The 24,429-nt window shown below is 37.2% G+C and overlaps 1 protein-coding gene across 2 annotated transcripts in view; it reads left to right on the top strand.

Moving 5' to 3' along the window:
- The first annotated feature begins 8,766 nt into the window (after positions 1 to 8,766).
- PCMTD1 (protein-L-isoaspartate (D-aspartate) O-methyltransferase domain containing 1) overlaps positions 8,767 to 24,429 on the top strand; it is a 41,908-nt gene continuing 26,245 nt past the window's right edge. Inside the window, exons 1-4 of one of the 2 annotated variants that reach the window (XM_063299272.1) lie at positions 8,767 to 8,927; positions 19,731 to 19,826; positions 20,014 to 20,436; positions 21,025 to 21,127. In XM_063299272.1, coding sequence (XP_063155342.1) covers positions 20,130 to 20,436; positions 21,025 to 21,127 — 410 coding nt within the window. In that variant the 5' untranslated portion in view covers positions 8,767 to 8,927; positions 19,731 to 19,826; positions 20,014 to 20,129. Of the gene's footprint in view, positions 8,928 to 9,246; positions 9,534 to 19,730; positions 19,827 to 20,013; positions 20,437 to 21,024; positions 21,128 to 24,429 lie in introns of those variants that run through there. The other variant, XM_063299273.1, reaches the window with a different exon arrangement.

Here is a 24,429-nt window from a genome sequence, read left to right as displayed (position 1 = left end):
TCCATACCTAATTTTTGATTTGACACTTCTCCCATCTCTTTTAACATATGAAAACAAAATGACAATGTCTGTCACTTCCAGAATCATCTCTGTACCACTGAATGTAAGACAAATGATATTTTGGGCAAGATGCTTGTTAGGGTGAGGCAGTAAGTCAAATGCATACTTGAACTTCATTTCAAATACTAGTCTAGCTTGGGGTTCTATTTTTCTTTCTCGAATAAAGTCTCTGAAACCCAAACTAAATTCTAGTTGCTAAATTTAATGTGATTGTACTGAGTGTTCTGTCATAAGAATCAGCTAGTATATGAAACTAGATTGAAACTGTTGTGGCAACTCAAAGACATAACTCATTTATTTAGAGTGATATTTCATTGAGAACAGCTAACTCTATTAGATGCCAGAAGTGAAAGTTTGATACATACAGGGATTGCAGTGCAGCATAGGTTGAGATAAAGGGAATACAAAACAAATCATGATTCCTAGAATATGAATACAAGGAATGAACAATTTAGACACATATTAGTTTAGGAAACTTGGGAAAACTTATTTTTTCTTGAATTTAAGATTATATACATCCAAAGGCTATTTCACAGAACTATTATAAAAATAGCAGACCAGAAGACTTTTATATGAATGACACCTACACAGTCCTTCTGAAAACCAGTTCCCTGCTCTGTTTTCAGGACAAGTCTAGCTCCAAATGTGACATTTTGTCTAAGCAACTCTATTTTTAGTTGTGAGAGGTTTCCACAATATCTGATGGTGAATAACCTATTTGCATTTGTTTTTGAAGCTGCTGAAAGCTGTTTCAAAGTTCACCCTCATCATCCAATTCCTAACCCCTAACCCTAGCCCCCAAAATCCTGAGCTAGGGTCCAAACAATGACTTGAGTTTCAGGCAGATGACACTAACCTTGTTTCAAAGTTATGAGAACATTTTTCCCATGATTAACCTAGATTTATGCCTGTGGTATAAGCCACAAACACAAATCTCGAAAAATCTCTGTTCATCCAGCATAAATAAGCAGTATATTATATTATTTAACTATACCATGGAATTGCCACACTGCCTGGATGACTATGACTTAAAAAAAATTACAAGAAGACAAACATTCTATCAAAAGAAAAAACATTCTGTCAAACAAAAGAAAAGCAAAACACTTTAAAATATGGAAGAAAAGTCTACATTCTGTCTGAAATCTTTAAGCAACTGGTGCAACCAGCAGAGAGGGCACTTAATGTCATTGCTTATGAATGGGACAAATATTGTATTTAGAATTGCTTTAGATGTCTTCTTCTAGTTGAGCTTACCACCTACCTCAGGAAGCAAAAGGGTTGTAGAGCTTGAACTCTTTTTGCCCTCTTCAGTCCCCAGCATGACCTCAGAAACAGAAGGAAGGGAGAGAGAAACTAATCCCATCCTAATCCTCTCTTCAACAGTGTTTCTCAACCTTGGCAACTTTAAGATGTGTGGACTTCAACTCCCAGAATTCCCCAGCCAGCGTGCACCCTCAAATTGGAACCTGATTCTTCCAAGCAAATAGTCCCCCATTTAAAATAAGTTGAATCCCTCAACTGTATTAGTGTCCATCTTGTTCTTGGCCACATTCCAAACTGCATGAAGAAGACTAGGAAAATAACTCCACAAAGGTTCAAGAACAGATCCAATCCAAACTAAACTTCTCTATTAGTTGAGTGGTATATCACTGCCGCTGCCTCCTCTCTCTCTGCAATCTCAGCTAGCAGACACAGAATTGAAAACAAACTTTAATATACCGCCTCACTTTCCATTAGGATTTCTCTCATAGGAGCTGAAAGACAGATTATTTATATAATCAACTGATATATTTATATTTATATATAGATGTTTTTTTGCCCAGGTATTGAAGACAGGGTACATTGTTGCCTTCATGGCAGACCACAACTTATTTTATCCTCACAAAAGCCCTATGAGGCAGGATAGAGTGAGAACTATAGACTGTCCAAAAGTCAAACAATGAGCTTCATGGCTCAGTGGGATTTAAACTAATCTCATTCATCTGACCATAACCCAAATTGAAAATAAACAAACAAACAAACAAATAAATAAATCCACCTCTTCCTCGGCCTAATGTGGCACTCACAAATATAGTTCTAATATTGAAGAAGCATAAATATTTGATTATCAGGGATAAGTTACTTACTTGGTAGAGATTGAGGATGAAAACCCAGATATTCTTTACTTATTCAATTTAATTTTGTGCATCCTGACACTTGGCTTGAAACACTCTACAGATGAGGAAACTGAAAATAGATGAGAAAACAAGAGTGCAATATAAAAGAGGAAATTACTATTGTCTGTTACCGCCTACTCTTCAAGAACATACTAAACACATGAAATGCATACTTATGTCATCTATTTATGTCAAGATAACTGAAGAGAAAAGAGCCACTTACCTTTAGAGAGCTGAGATTTTAAACAGCTGGAATTCTCAAAGAAAACAGTTATTTTGCAAGGGGAGGCACTCTACTCATTCTTTTCCTAATTCTTTTTCAACAGCCTGCTGGATTACCCACCCCATCCTTGTTTTCTGATTACAGATTCTGTAGGTTAAAGATGAAGGAATTAAAGATCCATCTCTTTGCTCTGTTTTTGAAGATGTAAAAGCTCAGAAGGCTTACCATGCTGGGCACATGCACCCGCGTGCGTGTGCACACACACACACACACACACACACACACACACACACATGGTTCTTGTTCTGCACCAACATTCACATGCTGTATTGGAGATGAGACCAACATTCTAACCAAGTTAGAAAGGATTATTGTAATTGAAATAGCTAGACAAATATAGCTCATGTTATATGGTATCCAAATGAGCTCTCTGCTTGCTGATCATATGCCTGTAGTTCAAGGAAAATTTCAGGGCCCCTGTTATTCCTCTGTCCTCTGTAAAGCAGAGCAGTTTGGCCACCACATTTGGCCATTTAATGTGCTGCAAATCTGTGACTGGAGTTCCTGATATATTTATTTACACTTAAAAGCAGTTGTAATATGAATGCTTAAACTGAGGTATATTTCTCCCATTGAGATAAAAAGAAGCTAGTGGGACTTAGAACAGAAAAACAGCAGGGTGGGGGTTACACAATATTTCAGGGACACAGAGGCATACAAAATTGTAAAAAAAATTGATAAAAAATTTAACAGATCATACGTTGGATTACTGCAATTTGTTCTACATGGGGCTACTTCTGAAAGTGACATGGAAGCTACAGCTGATAAAAGATGCAGCTGTGAGAGTATGGACTGGTCAGAACCAGCATAGTAGAATAACACTGATGTTGTGGGACTACACTGACTACCAAGTGGCTTCTAGGTCCAATTCAAGATGATGGTGTACATCTAAATAGCCCTCTAACATTCAGGTCCTTGTGAGCCTTGAAGTCAACTGATCCAGGTAGAATCTGCCTGCTACTTTGCCTTAGCTGAGAGGGGAGGTTGAAAATCCACCTCCCACAACCCCAGATACCAGAAGGAGGATGCTTGAAAACAAGGCTTCTTGGTAGCAGTCTCCTCACTTTGTCATAGGCTACCCAAGTTTAGGAGGCCACTGTCATGCTCCCAGATCAAACATTCTCAGAACACTTGATTGGACTCGCATGCATGTTTCAGTCAACACATGTCTTCTTCTTGCGAGTTGAAGCAAAGGGAGGGGGAACATAGTTGGAATGTGAAATCATTTTGTTTGGACTATCTTGGCCTGCCAAGGTCATCTGCAAGGAACGTTGGAGACAGCTGCACATACTTACATTAACTGGCATGAGAGGGAAGGGTACATACCTGAGATGGGGAGTGGGGGTGGGGAGAACTGGAAGTCACTGAAGTTGTTTAATGGGGAAAACTTTTTTCTTTTTCACATTTTCTTCTGTACTGAATGCTACACACCATCAAAGAGAATTCTAAGTAATTACTTATGAGTCGGATTTAATGGGGAGTATTCCAGTCATTACAGCCACCTTCTTTGCTAACATTTCAGAACACAGTGAAGACTATTTTTTTTTCCTTAAGGCGCTTTGGGGTAGAAATGCTCCTTCATCAGAGGCAACTGCTCATGGGCACACGGTATATGTAGATGGATCACATTGCAAGTATGGAAGAATGGGGCTTATGTCGTGACATCATGACACACATTTTGGCATCACTGTGGGTAGGAACAGATGTCTGTGTTGAAGGGTGATAAGGATTAGTGACCGTGCATTGTATTGAATAGTTGGTGTTTGATATGGCTTTATAGATTTTATTGTTTGGAAGGTGTGCTATCTAGGATCTGTGGAGGTGTAGTATGCAGCATATACACACACACACACACACACACACATACATACACACACATACACACACACACATATAATCTCTCTGTGTGTGTGTGTGTGTGTGTGTGTGTATACACACACACACATATATGTATATGTATATATATATGTATATATTCCCTAAAAATAAAGTGTAGTTTGGCCAGATAACTGCCATTTGAAATATTTGCTAAAGCTATTTAAAAACTAACAAGAAAAAAATAATTTTTCAAGTTAACTCATGAGAATCTTTACATATGGCCTAGTGGCCTCTGATGCCCAAACCTCAATTCCTTAATACTAAATAAGATAGACTATACTTGCTGTGAACCAGTTACTGCTACCTACCCCTACTTACATCCAGCAGTTTTTTATATTTTATGTTTTTTTCAGTGTGACAGGACATACGGTATATTAATACAATTTATAATTAATATAAATTAATATATTGATTGTGTTGATTCTTACTGTTTAAGCATTTAACTGATAGCTAAACACTAGGCAGTAGATGAAATTTTCAAAAATGATACTGTATGCAAGTTTACAATATAAGAACTGGAACTGATCTCAGCCCCTGATAAATAGCTCACTAAAGTGATTCACGCAGATATTCCTTAGCAACTACTACCATCCCTCCAGCAATGTTTCTAGAGACAAAAAAATTACAAGGTGAGGGTGGCAGTTTTGAACAAGTAATAATGCAAATGCACATGCTGTTTTATTTTATTTTTATTTTTTTAAAGAAGCACCGGTAAACCAATCTTTACAATGGATGGTTCTTTGATGGATGCTAGCATAGAAAAGCAAATTAGTCAGTGTCTACAAGATCATCTGGGCTTCAAGTAATATTTACTCAGTCAATGACCAGCACAAAGTGATGATAACACAGAACATGGAAGATTGTGGTTTGGAGTATAAGAAGAGGAAGTGGTAAAGAACAAGCTTTAGCATACTTTTTTTTTTTACAGATAGAAAAAGTATAAAGCCAGGTTAGCAGTTTTAGTCATAACCAAGTTACATGCAGTATTTCCATGTATTGGTAAGGACAGTACCTGCCAGTTTTGGCTCACTGGCAAGTATGGCATAAACACATCCACAGCCCAGTTTACCCCAAGCATACTCACACTATTCTATCAAGATAGGATCTTTAATCAAGATATTACCTTGCAAGCCAACATACTGTAACCTGCATCCCACCAGCTGGAGGTATAATGACACACACAGAGATTTACAGTAATAGTGAACTGAAGCAATGATTATCAGTTGGGTTCAGGGATAGCGGAGTGTCATTAAATTGTGTTTTTCTGTATATACAAAAATACCTGGTAAAGCTCAGCTTTTTCTCTTCAGATGCTTAAATATAATCCCCATCCACTTGGAAAGTCTAAACTGTTTGTATTTCATGGCACAGGGTCTGGTTAGTTTAGGAATTGCTTGCCTCCCATAGTATCTGCCCAGCCAACCCGATCTGGCAGGGCTGGCATGCTTTGGGTTTCTTTAATTAAGCAATGACATCTATCGGGACCCTGAAGTGTGCCTTCTCTGTAGCAGCACCTGCCCTTGGAATGAGGCCCCCCTTAAATTCAAACAGTTCCCACTCTGCTGGTATGTCGAAGGGCCCTGAAGACATGGCTCTTCACCAGGCATTTGGCAAGCATGATTAAAGCCTACTTTTCTTCTTTTTCTTTGTTCCCCTCTGTGTTTGTTCTCTCTGCCAACGTTTTGTGTTGTTTTCTTGTCTTAGTGTTTTTTTACAATTAGTAAACTGCTCAGAGTCACTGGGAGTTGGGCAGGATATAAATTTAATGTAATAATAATAATAATAATAATAATAATAATAGTAGTAGTAGTAGTAGTAGTAGTAGTAGTTTCATTATGTGTTTTCCCAAGATTCCTAATACAGTATATTCTTTTATGTATAGCTGGTGCTATTTCAACAACATAAGCATAGATTGTTGAAGAATGAGTTATCTACCAGTATAGTCCATCTGTTTCTAATGATTTAGAAAAAAAGAAGGCACTCAGGCTACAATGCAAAGGGCACAATACTACCCACCAACCATGTTGAATAGGATTAGAATGATAATGCTATTTAAGTCCCAAAGTTGGCTTAATTAATTTTGTGGCTGCACAGAAGTATGAATATGCCTCTCCTTTGACAACACTCATACAACAGTGGTTATTTGTCCTAACTGTCCAGAACTGGACAGTAAGAACAGAGCAAAAGGAATAACACTGGGAAATGTGTTGCCTCATGTTTAGTAAGCCAATTCTTCAATTTGGTTTACAGTAACAATTGATGTAGTAATTTAGTATGTATCATTGTAGCAATTCCTCCTAATCCCAGCCATGTACAGTAGAGGCTAGAGAAACGTAGATATTAAGAAGGGTTAAGTGATGCAACCATATATAAATTTATTCATTACAGTGTTTTATCCATACAGTTACATGTGATCACTGACAAAACACCATAGAAAAATCTTAATACAACTGTATTTTTGGTGAACCTCGGAAACTAAAACTCATCCCAGCAGAAGACAATGGCAAAGCATTTCAGCATGCCAAGACATGATCATAAAAGTCACCATGAGTCAAATTCAACTCAAAGACAATTTTACTTTTACTTTTTTGAGGTCAGAAACAACCACCAATCAATTTCTGACTGCTAAATTGGTCAAACCAATACTGGACTACCATATTCTTCTGCTGGGTAAATCAATCAAATCAAATATTTTTTGAAGTCATTGCTACAGTAATTCCTCCCTCACAAAAAAAACCCACTATTGATGCTACATGATCATAGAAACGAAATAGCCCACTCTTCTTTATAAACATTTGGGGAATTCAGATTAAAAGAGCCATATGAGAAGAGGGCAGATCTTCTATTTACACCTCCAAATTATGTAATGTTATGCAAAAAAAAAATCAATTTAGAGCTGAGGCACAGGAAAGGAAAGTGAGTGTGGGACTCATGGACCTTAAGGTGCTTGCCTGCCTCCCTATAGGCAAGACTCCATTTACTATCTAGCAAATCTCAGATCTCAATATACAGTATATTTGTAAATACAGTATATATTACAAAGTGCCTGTCAACTTTGTAGATCTTCAATGGTATATTTACACAGGGGAAAGACAGTAGTGTACTGAAAAAATTGGAATGCATGGAAAGTGTTCTGTAAAATGCTCTTTAAAAAAATAGAACAAGAATGCACTTCAATAGCAGCAGGAGAAGAGAAGGGGGAGGGGGAGGAGGAGGAAGAGGAAGGGAAGGAGGGAGTCTTCATCTTTGATGTCCTAAGAAATGCAGTGTTCTCACTTTTAAAGGTTCCCAAATACATGAAGTGAATGAAACCATGGAGAGTATGTACTCTATTCAAGAAAAGATCAGGTTTCACCCTGTATTTTACCTAGTCTGACAGTCAGCCTTCAGTTTATACTCGTTTGTCTTCACAGACTAAGCAGACCCTATCCTTTAAATGCAGGTATGTAAGTGTCATGTGATATATGATGGACTTACATATGATTAAGTATGAAACAAGTAAATCATAGCTATTATAGATTATTTAATCTCTAGGGAAAATATGCTTAACTATAATACCAAGAAGTTTTGACCATTTTTAAAATGTTCTCTGCTCATATGCTTTTAATAGCAGCACTACTATGCCATTGCGATAGAGTCGGAGAAAAATCTTTTTAAAATCCATTTGAATATAAGTTTGCCCTTGAAAGCATAAAAGCAGGCATGAAAGTGGGGCACACTATTTACCACGGGAACAGATTTTAGGGAAATTTAGTATGAACTACTATTGTCATATGACCCTGTTAAGAAAAAACAAAACAAATCCAAGTAACACCTTCCTCATCTTTTTAGATCATAACATAAAATTAGCATAAAATAAGCTCCCTTTCCTTTTGGTCAAACTGAGAACAAAACTTTCCTAAAGCTAAATTTAATACCGAACCTACTGCATCACATTTTCCATTTTGTAAAAAAAATAGATTCCATTCAGAAGTTATCGCTCCCTATCTCCGTCCGAAGGGCCGCAGTTTGACAGAGCAAGCAAAAACAAAGCTTAAAAATCGCGAACTGCTATTGGCTGCTACATTGACGTTTGCATCTTTTGACGCAACACCCTTGCTCCTTCATTGGTCGCGGAGTTGCGAGGCGGAGTCTCTCCGCTTGCGGAGCCGACGCAACAACCCCGCGTCCAGTCCGAAGGAAGGGTGGAGCGTCTCGCCTCCCTCCCCGGGATAGGGTCACGTGCCCCCAGTGTTTACATCCTCTCAGCTGTTTGGCTTCTTCCCCCTCCCCCCTTCTTCTTGGCGTCGTTCAGGCCAACACAAACAGTCGGGATCGGCGATCGCGGGTGGCGGAACGGGCTGACTGCGAGGAGAACCATTTCTCCCCCCACCCGCAACACACGCGCGCACACACACACACAGTCACTCACTCGCTCATTCAGTGGGCAACACCATCTGACTCGGAGCCCGAGACGTCTCTTTCTTTCCTAACTGGTTGGTTCCGCTTCATTTCCCTCGACAGTCCCTCAGAGCTTCAGCCCCCTTCGGGACCCAGAGGACGTGCGGAAGGTGAGTCGGAAGGGGGGGCGCTGACAGAAAAAGGACAGCCAACGAGCGCGTGAGGCGCGAGGCGGCCCCTAGGGCGCCGAGTGACCTGGCCGGTGAGGTTGGCCCTCTGAAGGCCGTTGGAAAGCTCCGGGGGACCAACTGCCCCTGGTGCTTCCTTCCCCCCTTTCCTCGTTGGCCCCTCCTCTCCCCCAGGGCCCGTGGCTCTGGGAAAGCGGGCGGGCGGGGGGCGAAGAGTTTCCCCGAGCGCCTGCCGTTCCTCGCAGGAGACAGTTCGTGGCCCCTCTGCCGCCTCTGAGGGGCTCTAGTCCCTGAGCCCTGGACCGTTTGAAAGCGCTCGGTGCTGGGGGCAGAGGAAGAGTGACGGATGGTACCCTGCCCGCTCCCCGCCACCTCCAGCTCTTAACGAGGAGGCCCCTTTTGCTCCGAGCGTTTGCCGCGTTGGTGGGACTATAAAAGGATAAACAAGTTGGTGGCGCCGCCGCCTCCTACTTGCTCTGCTTTTGGCCGCCAGTTGGCTCGGTGTTGAGGAGGTGCCAAAGAGGAAGAGATCAAATGAGCCACCCAACAACAAAGAGGCGGAAAGCACCCGACTCTCCGCTGCACAAGGTAGGAAAAGAGAAGAAAGAAAGAAATTCATTTCTCGCTTCTCTTCTCCGCCCCCCGCCTCCCCGGGATGCCTGTCACAGTTTTTGGCGAGGCACTCAAGTTCACGCGTGGCCTTAATGTCGCCGACAGGCTGCTCCAGATAGGACACGCCGTGGCTTAGCCGTGGAGCTAAACCGGTTGAGTTTCTCTCATCCGGCAAGCACGGCTTCTTCTGCTCAGAGCGTTTTCCTCCTGTTCACAGGAAGACTGTACTAAACGACGGGGGGACGGACTCAGGGTCGATGGCAGGAGAGCTTTTTGCTGTTGGGCTGCGGGAGAGAAGGAGGCTGCCTTTGCAGGCAGATTTAAAGGATCTGGGCTGCTGCGGTGCCTTGCTGTGACTTGAGGGCCTATTGCGTTTCTTTCTTTTTTCTCCGCACTTCGGAAGCGTTTAGCTTTCTCTGAGTGCTCATTTAAGTGCAAAGGAATTTGTCATTGGCTTATGCCAGAGTAAGAAGAGTTTGGTGTTTTTCATTTGCTTCAAACACAGTAAGTTTTATCATCATCTTCACTACGTTTAGTAGAGGACCTGGAGAGGAAAGCAAAGGAAATATCATTAAGGGAGAAAAGGGAAAGACTGAATCTGTAAGAAGTCAGTCCTGTGTCCTGGCCTGAGATTTTTCGTCTAGTAAGTAGTCCCATACAGTACTTTGACCTATATGAAAGCTGATAAGTATGACATGGGATGAGATCCTGGTGGGTTTGAAAGTTTGATAGACATACACATTTTACCATCAAGAGAATAAAAACCTTAGTATATTTCTCCATTTCATTCAACAAGTTTTTAAAAATCCTGCAAAGTTTTTTTTACATATGTCAGAAGATAAAAGTGGAGAGTTTATTATTGAAGTTAGGAAATTTAATGTCAAAAGAAAAATCCTGTATTGCATCAGTTAATGATGGAAAAATGAAGCCCATTTTACTATGGCCCGTCATATGACTGCCTTGTACAGGGACTGTTCACAATTACAGCGGTGATGAAAAAGTAACTTTGTGACCAGTCCTCGCATTTACAATATTCACAAATCTGTAAAGCAAAGGAAAGCTGAAGTAAGATTGTGAGCACAGTTGTGGTTTCACTTAGTGACCACTTCATTTAACAACTGAGTTGCCGGTCCCAATTGTAGTTGCTAAACAAGGACTACTTGTATAGGATTCCAGATAATTTGGGACTGCCCTGATTATGTTGTTAGTTCCCATATTTCATCAGCCTTCAATAGCTGCTGATACATAATGTAATCAAGAGAAATATATTTTCATGCAGTATTGATGAAATTCTGTGTTATATTCTGGCTAGGATATATGGAAATATCAGCAGATCAAGCAAAATGGTGTAAAAATATAAAATTACAAAAAAATCCAGGACTTTCTGTACCCATTTCTAAAAGAAAAAAAAAAAAACAGTGTGGTGGGAGGATATATTTTTAATTCAAATAAGTTAATATTTTAGTGCATTATTTGAATATATTACAATCCAATTTACATAGTTAAAACTTTCTTGCATCTAGGAAATAGTTATTGTACTACTTCTGTGTAAATAATTCTTAATGTTTGAAAAGATATACAACTTGTAGAATGCTGAAACTAGGTATATCTTCTACAATAGTACAGTTTTACAAGTATACTCGACTTATTTTTTTTCCCATGGAACTTATTTTTCATGTTGCAAATTCTTCTGTGCCATACATACTTTATCTTCACTTTATCTCTTAAAGCAAACTCAAAAGCTGTTTTCAACTTGTGCAACATTCCCAGTTCCTGTTGCCTCTGAAGCTCAATGAAAGTTGCAAGTTAAAAGTTGCAGTTTCGTGACAAAAATCCTACCTAATTCAGCATATGCTTCCTACAGTGCCTAAACAGTTGTCTATACAAAGTCCTTAAGCATAATTGAATCTTCCTTATCATATATTCCACAGCTAGTACTGAGAGATATAAGTACTGAGGCCTCTGATACCATAAGTAATATTTTGCCATGATGATTAGTAACTATGGATATCCTCATTGATCGTGGTGGTTTAATTTTTAAAAACAAGCAGAATTTATGATAGCACTTAGATAAACCATTACATTTCCAGATTATTTGTCTAATTAGAAATTTGAATTATGGCATTATTTTTAAGGATAAATTATATTCTGGGATAGAGATCTTACAGACAAAAAAAGCAGCCATGCATCAATTTTAATACTAACTGAATCTTACATATAAACATCATTCAGCTCAACAGGACTGACTTTTCCAGGACTATGCATATGCATGCCTAGGATTTAGCTGTTTTTTGTAAGTTGATGCTATCACACTCTTCAGTGATATTATGAAGTGTTAAAAATGCCAGTTCTATTATAATTTCTTAGATCTTCTGTTTTCAGACATTCATATAACAATTAAAACCTTTTATTATAGCATGGATTACTTTTTATTTTCATTTTATTCTAGTTTCCAGACAGTATAAACTAAGTTATATATAGGTCCTTAAACTGTACAGTTATGCATATAAGCTATATTATTAGGAAACATTTAAATTGAATTCTGGAAGTTCTGAGTAAATCTGCATAGAGTTGCAAGTAGAATGTAACAGTTTGCAGTTCTGTCAAATTATTACTTAAATACAGTTAATTGTACATTACACTCTAATAAATTAATACTGTCTCACACACACATACCACACTTGGCCAAGAAGTCTCTACCAGTGTATGGAATTGTCTTACTATTGTACAGAGATTAAGAAATAGTCCCTGTCTGTAGGCTCATACCCTTAACAGAAACAAATATAAAAGAGGGAAGGTTGACATGGGAAGCAAGTAGGATCCTTGGCATATGGCACTTTGGTCAGGGTGAAATAAGCCCAAAGCAACTGCTCTTCTGTTACAAGTTGTGCATAATGTATTTTGTCCCTTAAGTAGTAAAATAAATGTATGATTTTATGTTCATGATTAATATAAGCATATATACATGCACATGTGTCTGCAAGTATTATAAAATTATTTTCTTTCCATGATTTTTGCCCTTCATTCTTCCATTATTTCTTGAAATCTTGCATGTCTAGTTCAAACAGCTTTTACTTGCAGTGTTTTGATCATTGTGTAGTCATTGTTATGAAGAACAACTAAATTTTATTCAGTAAAAGTTTATGTAATATGAGGAAGAAGTACGTAGCACAGGTAATCCTTGCTTAATGACAGTAATTGGGGCCAGGATTTCCACTGCTAAGCAATGCAGTAATAAAGTGTGACTACATTAAGTGAGGATCTCCTTGCGACTTCCTGCTGGCTTTCCACAAGCAAAGTCAGTGGGGAAGCGAGCAGAAAGTCACAAGTCCCAGGTGGCTTGCAAGCAGGCCAAAGGATGGGTAAGTGGCTGCTGCAGTGTGAGCGTAGTGGGGCTGGGGGAGAAAAAGCCACAGGAGTGCGAGCGACTTACAGGAGTGACTTGTGACCTTCCTTGCTGGCCTCCCCATTGACTTTGCTTGTGGGAAGCCAGCAGGGAAGGTTGCAAATGGCGATCCTGTGGCCACGGGATAGTTGCCAAGCACCCAGATCGCAGTCACGTGACCGTGGGGGTTCTGGGACGGCTGGAACTTCAAGACCAGTCATAAGTACACTTGCTCAGTGCCATTGTAACTTTGAATGGTCACTAAACAAGTGGTCATTATCCGAGGACTACCTGTAGTTTTGTTATCCCAAAAGAAAAATTCATGAAAAGTTTTTTTCTCCATACTTATATTTATATTTATTGAGTAATATTTATTACTCAAAATGTATTATACCTTATACATTTAGCAGCTAGATAAAAATAGTAATTATGAGAAATGTAGTTGCAGAAAGTATTTTACATGTTTTCAGTCACCTTTACAAGAGCTCTGTAAGGTAGGCCAGTGAACTTTCATTGTATAGCAAATTGCATGAGTTTACAGTAGCAGTAAAAATACATTGCCAAGTGGCTAAAATGAAGTGTTAACTTTGGACATCTGACAGTAGGTTCTCAACCAGTGCATATACTTCATGCAGAATTAGTCCTTGGTTATAAACATAAATGGACATATTAGTTGAATTAACTACATTCTTTCTGTAGTTTTCATTTTGCTTCCTTTTGTGTGTTTCCTTTGACTGGTCTGTCTAACTAGTTTTTTGCTTAGGTTTCTATGTTAACCAAACCCCTGTTGAAAGCACAGTTGTACGATTTTTCCAAACAACTCATAAAAAAGTTAAACAACAGAATAAGCATAAGAACAGAATAAAATCTTGTTTCTGGAAATATAAGTTTTGTGTTTCTAGATAAAACTCCAAAGTCAGCCATTTCAAAGTTTGGATAACCCCAGAAAAATTCTTGTTCATTGAATGAAGCTGCCTCTACTTCTGATAACACTATTTGAAGAAAGTTGGTGAAAGAGGGCCTTAGTAGCTTCTTCCAGGTTTGAAATACCTACTAAGGCAGTTCAGGTTAGCTGGCAGTTTATATTGAGGCAAAACTTGATTATTTGCTACGTTGGGTATAAACTCATTCCTTTTTAAGACTGTTTCACTGATACTTTGTTTTTCCCCCCACTGTATTTTAAAAACACATTTGTCATTTTACTTTTGTAGTACTATAGTTATAATTCTTATTGCTGTTCATTGGTGAAATTGAGTAAGAACATTATTCAAGGGCATGTTTTAAATGCATACACTTTACTCCTATAGACAAAGGTGCAGATACTCCTTGAAATAGATCAGATCATTTATAATTTTTTAATAGTCATAAGTAGTCATTCCCTAAATTGTATATGGTGATGAACTTATAGCCGGTGGAAATGTCTTAAATATTTACAATTTTCTCTGATAGGCAGAATATTGTTGCTATTTCAGCAAGCTTTGTTTGCCTGTCCTAAGTTTTTCTATGTTTACTTCGTGTGCAAGCATTGCCAGCATAACAACACAAACTAATGCATTAGAGCAGGAGTCCCCAACCCCCGGGCCGTAGACTGGTCCCGGTCCATGGCCTGTTAGGAACCGGGCTGCACAGCAGGAGGTGAGCAGTGGGTGAGCGAGCGAATTTACAGCCTGAGTGTTTACAGTCTCTCCCCATCGCTCGCATTACCGCCTGAGCTCTGCCTCCTGTCAGAAAGCAAGCCCATTGGCTGCTATCTCCAAACGGCGTGAAGAAAAAAGAATAAAAGGTTGGGAAAAAGAGGAAGTGCTCGAATCATCCCGAAACTACCTCCCACCCCAGTCTGTGGAAAAATTGTCTTCCACGAAACCAGTCCCTGGTGCCAAAAAGGTTGGGAACCGCTGCATTAGAGCACTCTAAGTATATCATACTAGCATTATAATCTGTTGACAAAATAGAATTTTGTAACAGACCTGTTCCTGCTCATCTGGTTGTTGATAATAGAATGGCTCTACTATCTTCTGTTTTTCATACTGTTGCTTAATATAAAGTATATCCTGCAATGCGTTTTGTAGTGTGTTATCTAGTGAGTTTATGTGAACTCCTCAGTTATTTCCATAGCTTGAAGAAGTTTACAGTTTGGTCAGTAATGCATATTTAGAGACTAACATTTTTGTTCAGGATTAGTCGTTTTACATTTTTAGAATTTAATGTCACTTGCATTTTTTCATGATACAGTAATTTGATACGAAAAAACCTTAACGTTAAAATATATTGATTGGAATTGACTATGTCTAACCCTATAATACTGAGAATGAGCAAATATTGTACAACTATATACTTCGATGATGATATAAACAAATTCTGTCATCTTTTCTGATACTTTATGATACAATCCTTAATAAAATATAAGTCTTTGTTGAGCCCATGGGCTATCTTCAGTTCTTGGCATTTTTAGGACAAAAGGAATGTTGTACATCACATCCCTTGACAACTGCTAACTCTTACTGGGAAATGGTCACCCAGAAGTCCTCTTATTTTTAGTGTAACTTTTAGAATCAGAGTGGGGAATTCTGTCCTAGAGACTTTTACAATCCATTATGATGCGAGAATTCAGCAAAAATTTGGAGGGCCAAAAGTTCCATATCCCTGTTATAGGGGAGACTTCTGTTGGTCAGTGGAAAGAGATTGTTAACAGTTGAGAGACAAAAATCAGGAGGAATTTGGTAATCACTTTTCAGACTAACAAATTTCATTAAAAGGCATAAACTTTTGTGAACTGCAGCTCACTTCATCAGATGCATGGACTAGCTAAATCGATGTAGGATTTAATTGGGATGAAGCAGGGGGAAGGGATGGGAAGATCAGATGGTTATGCAGATAAAGGTTACATGTGAGACAGATTTCAAGTACTTTGTCAATTAACGATTATAATGTGTTAAAGCCCATTGTTTTTTTTTTCCTTCACTATAACCATTTTTTATCTTTTGTTTCCCTGTTAGTATTGTTATTTTATGTATTACATTATTAATATTTTTTTTAAAGTATTATTTTTATAAGTTAGGTTTCCCAGTTATTATATTCTATTGTACAACATGCAATATTTCTTTTCCAACTATTGATTTTTTTTTCCAGAATTAAGTAAGTACTAGTAAAGTATTACACAAAATGTAATCCAAATGACAGTACAATAAACTCTTGACTTAACAAACTAATTGGAGGGAAGAGATGTCTGTTAGATGTGAATGCCCATTAATGGTTGATGGAATTCTTTACATGCAGAAAATGGCAAATTGGTTTTGTCTACTGCATCAGGAGTCTGCTAAATGTGAGGGTGAATTGAGGCTTTACTATATTCTGGAGTCTTGAGTAAACATTTAGTAAACAATTGGTACATGTCCATGCATTATTATTGTTGTTGTTGTTGTTGCTATTATTGTTATACACAAATCACAGTTGCCAGTTCTTTAGCAGGTGTTGGCCTTCATTCGCATCAAGTTCTTCCCAAGAACCTAGGATGTCATAAAGTATTGGCATATAGAATATGTGCAGTTCCAAGCAGTGTGGGCTTTTGTAATCGACAGATGGAAATTTTGTCAATGTGCAGATTTTCTAAGTGCCATCCAAGGTTTTTTGGGATGGCCCTCAGTGGGCCGATAACCACTGGGATTATTATTATTATTAATAATAATTTGGCATTTATCATAACGTACATTCTGTGCTAGCAAAACGTGTCCTAGGCACACTTTGGCTTCTCACATTCCAGGCTTTTCTGAGATTCTTTCAATCCTCAGAAGAATTTTAGAAGGCACAGGAAATTATAGTATGGAGGAAGCAGAACATTCCCTTGCCAAGCACTTATTCTGCTAGAATCTGCATTGGACACAATTCATTAAGAAAAAGTCTACTTACTTAAAAGAGTAAAACAGAAGCACAGAATTAGAATTTGAGGTCCTTTACTGTATTTATATGTATGATAAAATAGATCACATTACATTAGCAATTGTGTTAGAGTTTTTAGATTCCAATCAAACTTCAGGAGCATTTACTTTCTATCACATATGACAATGATATCATGATGCACTGCCTTTTTTTCTAAGATATTCTGACAGTTTATCTTGATTATTAATCTGGCATAATGACCTTTTTTATACACACTGTAGTGAAAAACAATTAGCAATCCTTAATTTTATAATTGATCCTTTAAGAAAATATGAACTCTGTTCTTTGAAAGGAATATAAGTAGAGTACTTGTTTTTTAATATGACCTTGGTAGTGAGGTATCATGCTATTTTCTTAATTGTAGCAACCATATAATTTGCATCCTGTTTCAAGAAATACAGGGATCAGAAAGTTGGGATTATATCTGATTGTGGAGCTATATTTTTGGCAATCACATATACATCAACTTGGATTCACATTTGTGGGGTATTTTGTTTTTGGCAAATCCTTTTACTATTTTACAGTAATTCTGTGAGGAAAATATTTGCAGGAAAATGCAGTTAAGAAAAGATAGGCCAGAAGACTTTCTCCTCTGTAAGAATAGGTAAGCAATTCTCTTCGTTTTCAGTAAGTGAAGTGTTTTCTACAAACTAGGTATTTGACTAATTGCTGTAAAGTTAGAAAGATAAAAATTATTCGGCTTGATCATATCTAAAGCTGCAAACTACTAAGCACTATTCTGTTCAATTCTCTTCTGTTAACTCCATGCTCTCTTTCTATGCAATGTATTAAGTCAACTCTATGCCCATCTTTCTCTCAACAGATAAATTATTAGCATACTCCAAAAAATGTAATACTGTCATGTCATTATTTATATTGATATTCAGTTAAGAAATCTAGTTTGAAGTCTTATGATAGACATATGGCATATGTTTAAATTGGAGGACTCTGCTTGTCCCTACCTAGTTAAATAAACTACTTTTAACACAGTCCATGGCAAAAGAAAGTTTATACACACTTGTGTGTGTGTGACTTTCTGTGCTGTAAATCTTCAAAAACTTCAAGTCATTTTTACGTTTTTGAAGCCTTACAGTCATTCAAGACCTGCACACTTTTTTGTGCTTGATGGGCTGTTATGCTCAAATTAATGATTAGACTTCCAGTCTGGTATTGTTTTTGCTTCCTGCCTTTCTCCAACAAACTCAGGGAGAATCTAAAAAGAAATAATATAAACTTGGGTGAGGAAATAAATCTGATCTGAGAAACTACAATAATCATTAAAACTAATATTGGCACTGTTGACTCAAGTCAATCTTCAAAGGTCTACCAGGAAAGCCAATTTTTTTTTTTACAACTGGCTGGCTGTTAAATCTTTGGAAGTTTCAGGGTATATAATTATTTAAAAATCAAACAAAATAGGTAAAACAAGATGTGTGAGAAGGGTCCATGAAACTTAGGCATGAAGATTATGGGATCATATATATTTTAATATCTTGAAATGCCAAGTGATCTTGCTTTGTTCTAAGGGCTGACATTAAAAAGGGAAGGGAGAAGGAAAATAATGATGTCAGCCGTTCAAGGTAGGCCAGGTCAAGAAATAGATGCTTCAGGGATTCCAGTAATGCTCTTTACTGTGTTAGGGTAGACTAACAGAATCTTGAAAACCTATCAGAGTTTCTCTCTATTCATCTTATATAAAACAGAATCAAGGCAGAGGTATTTTAAGTTCTCACATTTTCCTCTTTCTCAAGACTCCAAAACTTCTCCCTTAATCATTCAGTTACTATTTCCCTCTTCCCAAGGACAGGTTGACATTCTTTTACCTTCATGCAGTGGCTAACTAGCACAAATGACACTACAGTACATTTCTGGCTACTGTTTTGAATGGGATAGAGCCTCTTTAAACAGAACCTGAAGTAGGGATTTTGTTGCTTTCTTTCCTCAATGTGTTATGTGTTTGAGTTATTGTCATCTATTAGTATATAATGTATGGTGACAGAGAAGTTCTTTCCTTTGAAAGTCTTAAAAAATTAAGCTATATTATTAACAGCATATGGCTTACTTTTCATCATAACAAGGAACCAGGGTTATGTAATAGTCAACTAACCAGAAATTGTCAATTCTCATTTGCTTGAGTGAGTAAAAAAAAAGAATATAGTTGAACTTCTTGTAATCTCTAACAAATACTTTCTCTTTTCAGGATGTATATAAATCACAACCTCAAATATTTTAGGTGTCATATATGCTTTTTTCTCATATAGCTTATTGTAACTGTTCCATAGAAACTGAACTATTTTAACAACCACTGTGTAGTTTCCTGGGGGGCGGGGAGCTCTGTCAGTTACTTAATTGGGTTTTCAAGTTTTACTGTTTTGAGTGAAAAAAGGTGAAATCCATCTTTAAGTTTCCCAAAGGAATGTTTAACTTTGGACTAGACTAAGGTTGATTTTAATGGATTTTTAATGCAACTAACTTTGCTGATTCACGTCTCCTTCCACAATTCTTCACAATCTTTTTGTTCTGTTTTTTTCCTTATAATAAATAAGGAGACAAATATGCTTTTAAGAAGGAAATTCAACATTTAACTGAAACCTTTTATTGTTATAAAACCTAATCCAAATAGATTTTAAAATTATAGCATTTGGTTCAATCTTATCTTCTCCAGTGCTTTCTACATGAAGGCTATATTTAGAAAGGAGACTGAATGTCAAATAATGTTTATTCCATAGTCAATAAGAAAAATATGTAAATTACTTCCTTGTAAATAAAAATGTTTTGCTTGCTATTTACAGTATATGGGCATTTCTCTGAATGGACAATTAACATACTGACTTGCTCTTTTCTTTTAATAGATCTGTTTTCAACTGAGGATCAACTGTATATTTCCAGACCAGCTTTGTTTTGGCCTAGTTCCATTTGGGGTGGCTGATATGGATTACTTTCATCTAGTAAGGCTTTCTACAAATTCTGAAGACTTGTGCTGTATACTAAGTATTTGGTTTAATTTTGCAATCTTGTGTCCAGCATATTAGACATAAAAGAACATTATTTACTTTTCCTATCCAGTTATCTCTGAATTTAGTTACATTTTACAACTTGTGAAAGTAAAAGTATGTCTTCTTTAAAATCTTTTAGGATTCTCTTGCAAAGCAGTATTGAACCAGACTGGGTTGGATCTTCTGTGTGGAAACATCAGACAAGCACCTACCAATGTATTTCACAATTAATTGAATTGTTAAAAGACAATCATCATGGGAGGAGCTGTGAGTGCAGGCGAAGATAATGATGATTTAATTGATAACTTGAAAGAAGCACAATATATTCGCACTGAGCGAGTAGAACAAGCCTTCAGAGCTATTGATCGTGGTGATTACTATCTGGAAGGCTATAGAGACAATGCATATAAAGACTTGGCTTGGAAGCATGGAAATATACATTTATCAGCACCATGCATTTATTCTGAAGTCATGGAAGCATTAAAGCTTCAGCCTGGATTGTCTTTTCTTAATCTGGGTAGTGGAACCGGATATTTAAGTACAATGGTGGGATTAATATTAGGTAATATTTTTAAAATTATTAAATGTTTTTATATAGGCTTAGTTTACTGGTATTCTCATAAACTAGCATGTTTATAACCCTGCTAAACTTGTAAAATATTAGCAAGTAGCTTTTCAAATTAATGTTTCTGATACGTAATTGATCAAAACTCCTTAAACTACCAAGAGCTTTGTGGCTTTGCAAAGATGAGCAGATGTTTATAGCATAACCACACAGACAATGGCTTTAGTTGCAAAGCAAGGTTAAGCAGTTTCATGAAACCATGCAAACACTGAAACTGAAAAAAAAAGAACTTTTCGCAGTACACTAGGTTAATTGCAGTCGTTCCTTTTTTCTTGTTACAAAGAATAGTTGCTATGCCCTGGGATCTTTATTTATTCCTGTATCAATATTGCAGCTATATGGTTTGGGGCCTACTGGACAACTTCCCCTTTTGAAATAAATACATAAATTCCCACTATCTACCAAGTGGTCTGTAGTTGTCAAACAAAGATAATGTTGCTTAGCATTCACATCAATGTTTCGTTTTATAAAAATATACCCATTGATTCAATGAGTTTTACATGGTTGCTGAATACTAATTTACAGGCCCTTTTGGAATAAATCATGGAATAGAACTTCATTCTGATGTGGTGGAATATGCTAAGGAAAAACTGGAGAGCTTCATAAAACACAGTGATAGTTTTGATAAGTAAGTATATTGATGGCTAATTTTATTTTAAAATCATTTGTTTTTTTGTGGTGGTAGTACAGCATTTAAGATTTTTAAAGAAACTTGCCATACCTATTTATTGCAGCCACAATTAAAAGCTTTCAACATGATTTTGGAATGTTCAAAATGTATGAAATTCATTGATATGGTACTGTAGTTGTATTATCAATAATCTTGCCCAGTTTTTAAAAGTGTTATGTGTCTTGGTCTCTCATGTTGTTTGGGGAGATTCTTGCATCCCTTACGATGTCCTTTCCCATCCCTCACCCTGTGCATAGTTCTCTATGTAAATATTTCTACTTGCTAGAATTACTGGAATTCATTCTGAATATTATTGAATTTCAAATTAAGATTGGGTTGTACAACTTATTTTGAATTTCAGTCAAGGAATATTTTAAATAGTAGCACTTGTATCTCTGCTGCATAGGCACCTTATGAATCCCAAAAAATTCCAGCAGGTACTTGGAGAATTTCCCATGAATCTGGTAGGCAGTTCCATCACCTGCCTGTTCAGCTCTCAGCAACAAGAGGTAACCTGGGCTCTTGATAAGTTTGCCTGCAAATGGCCTTTCTGTGCGGGCCAATCCTGAATTGGTCCCTTGGTTCGTTGAAGAATTCTGGGAAATGCAACCCCAGCAGTGACATCTAAAGCGCTGATGAAGAAAGACTGGAAGTAAACCTCACCAAACATGGTTAGAAGCTCAAGTTTGTGTACACATCAAGGCAACAGGAGGTGAAGTGTTCTTACTTCTCCTCCCTAATTGCATTGGTAGGCTGTCTTGGGTAGAGTGACAAACTGTGTGAGACAGTCATCAGTAGCTCTTCTGCCTGGCATCTGTAACTGTTTTGTACAGCCTTTTGTCTTCGTGACTCTTCATGGATAGGTTCCATGATGGTGATGGGCAACATCTGCCATATTAACGGACACCAATTAAGTGAAAAGGTGCTTGCTAATGTGTCATCTGCATGTATGGGTTGGATCCATGTGCTTCCAGGCTCCTTTGGATAGTTGAGGGAAATGTAATCAGCTGTATCTAAGAGATGGTCAGTTCGTTCCTTCGGAAAGGGTCTTTTCTGCATCTTTGAAAGAGGCTGTAGTGCACCTCTTCCTTAAACGCCATCTCTGGATCTAGCTGTATTGGACAACTAACTCTGTTTCCAACCTTCCCTTTTTAGAGAAGGTTGTTGAGTCACTGGTGAGAAAACCAGTGGCACTCTAGGAGGCAAAGCATCCTAGAATGGATTATCTGGACTCTTCTCAGTCAGGATTCAGTCCTGGGCATGGGATGGGAATCACATGTCATGCAGGTCATCACTTTTGTCAGGACTTACTGTAGATGGAGGGAGTGTGCAACTTCTGGTCCATTTAGACCTCTTGACAGCCTTTGATACCATTGATTATCATGTCCTGGATTATTTATCGAGGTGGGATAATTTCCCACTATGAAATCAGGGAAGGAAAGGCTAGAAGGAAATACTTACCTGTTACGGTCCCTGTGCTATTGGACAGTGTTCCACTGGAGGTTAGGTTTGCCCTGTTTATGTTGACTTTCCAGAAACAGATTAAAATTGAGTTCTTCTGGAGACCTTTATACTTTTAGTTAGAATAGTACTGCAGGAATTATTTATATATTGGTCTAGTCTTAAGTTGTTGATGAGTTTATAGTTGCATTATGTTTCTATAGTTTTACTATGGTAACCATGGACCATGGTTGTTTCTTGTAAACTGTCAAGAATTACATGATTGCAGTGGTCTAAAATCAGTAAATCAGTAATCTACAGGCTTTCATTTCAGCTTAGAGTGAAAGGATTCATGCTTTATTCAAATTTTGTGTATTATGAAGCATTTAGCACTTTAGCTACTTTGTAGTTGTATTTTAGCATATATTTCAAATATGTGTTAATTCTAATATCTAATTTAGCATGACATTAACTGCTACTATTTTTATTTAGAATGTTTCAGACTAAATGTTCTGTTCTTCATATTAAATGGGCTGTAGGGTGCATCTGCACAAACCCATATCCATTAATGTATTATGCTGAGCATTGAATATAGGCATACTATAGGATCTAAAGCACAAATCACTATGCACTGATACTGTGTTTTTTTGGTTTTAGTTTTGTTAATTCTTTCACTAGTATGAACATCTGTTTTGGACAACATAGTTACATGCCTCTTCTCTTCTCTTCTCTTCTCTTCTCTTCTCTTCTCTTCTCTTCTCTATATTCCTTTCCTGTCAAATTGGAATGGTAAATTAGCATTTTTAATATTCCCACTGACATCAGTAGAAATTATTCAGGGTAATTCTCTCAATTGAAACTAATTATGGGTCAGAAACAAACTAAGTGGTCATTCATATTAACACTTTGGGTCATATAAATATCCCAATATATGCTTGCTTTGAACATTAACTCTTCTTTGAAGATTAGCTGTTTCAGAAGCCTTAATGATGATAGGGAGACACTGTTAATGACTTAATTTATTAAGCATGCAGAGTTCTCATCCTTTCATCTAGAACAAAATTATGCTAATCTGTTGTAAATATATGAATATATAGTAAGGTAAGCATACTATTAAATTTTTTCAATGTATGTTCTAGCCTTAGGCTAGGTTCTCAAGCTTATATATAAACTTCATTATCTTTGAAGATTAGCTGTTATAGAAATCTTAATGATGTTAGGGGGACACTGTTATTGATTAATTTAATTAATTTAATTAAATTTCTTATGCATGCAGCGTTCTCATCATTTTATCTAGTACAAAATTTTACCAGCAATAGGCAATAGCCATGTTGCTCAAACCATGGTTGGCACTTTTAAAAGAACACTAAGTTTGCATACTTCCTTTTCTAATCACTTTAGGAAATTGCTTGTTAACTGCTTTTCAGCTATTAGAAACCTTTGGATCAACATGTTTTACAGCACCGGGTGAGTTTCCTTCAATCCTTAGTGAAAGAAGTTTTAAGTAGAAGTTTAAGGACTTACTTTTTTTTTCTGGAATAAACAGTAAAAGGGTGATTAAAATTTTGATTTTTATAATGTTAATGACTAAGAATCCAGATAAATTTGAAATAAGATTTTGGAATTAATTATAAAGAATTATTTCTGTGGGAAAATGTTTTTGTTTTGAATTATTTAAAAAAAACATAAGATTTTAAAAAAATGGATGCTAGAGGGAACTAGAAGGAACTAAAGATTACTATTAAAGGAGAAGAACACTCAAACTCAACTTACTAATACAGAATGAAGCAAAATATTTTAACATCAGACATATTGAAGGA

Source organism: Candoia aspera, chromosome 3 (genome assembly GCF_035149785.1).
Source record: "Candoia aspera isolate rCanAsp1 chromosome 3, rCanAsp1.hap2, whole genome shotgun sequence".
NCBI lineage: Eukaryota > Metazoa > Chordata > Lepidosauria > Squamata > Boidae > Candoia > Candoia aspera.
This window is presented reverse-complemented; position numbering and strand designations above follow the sequence as displayed.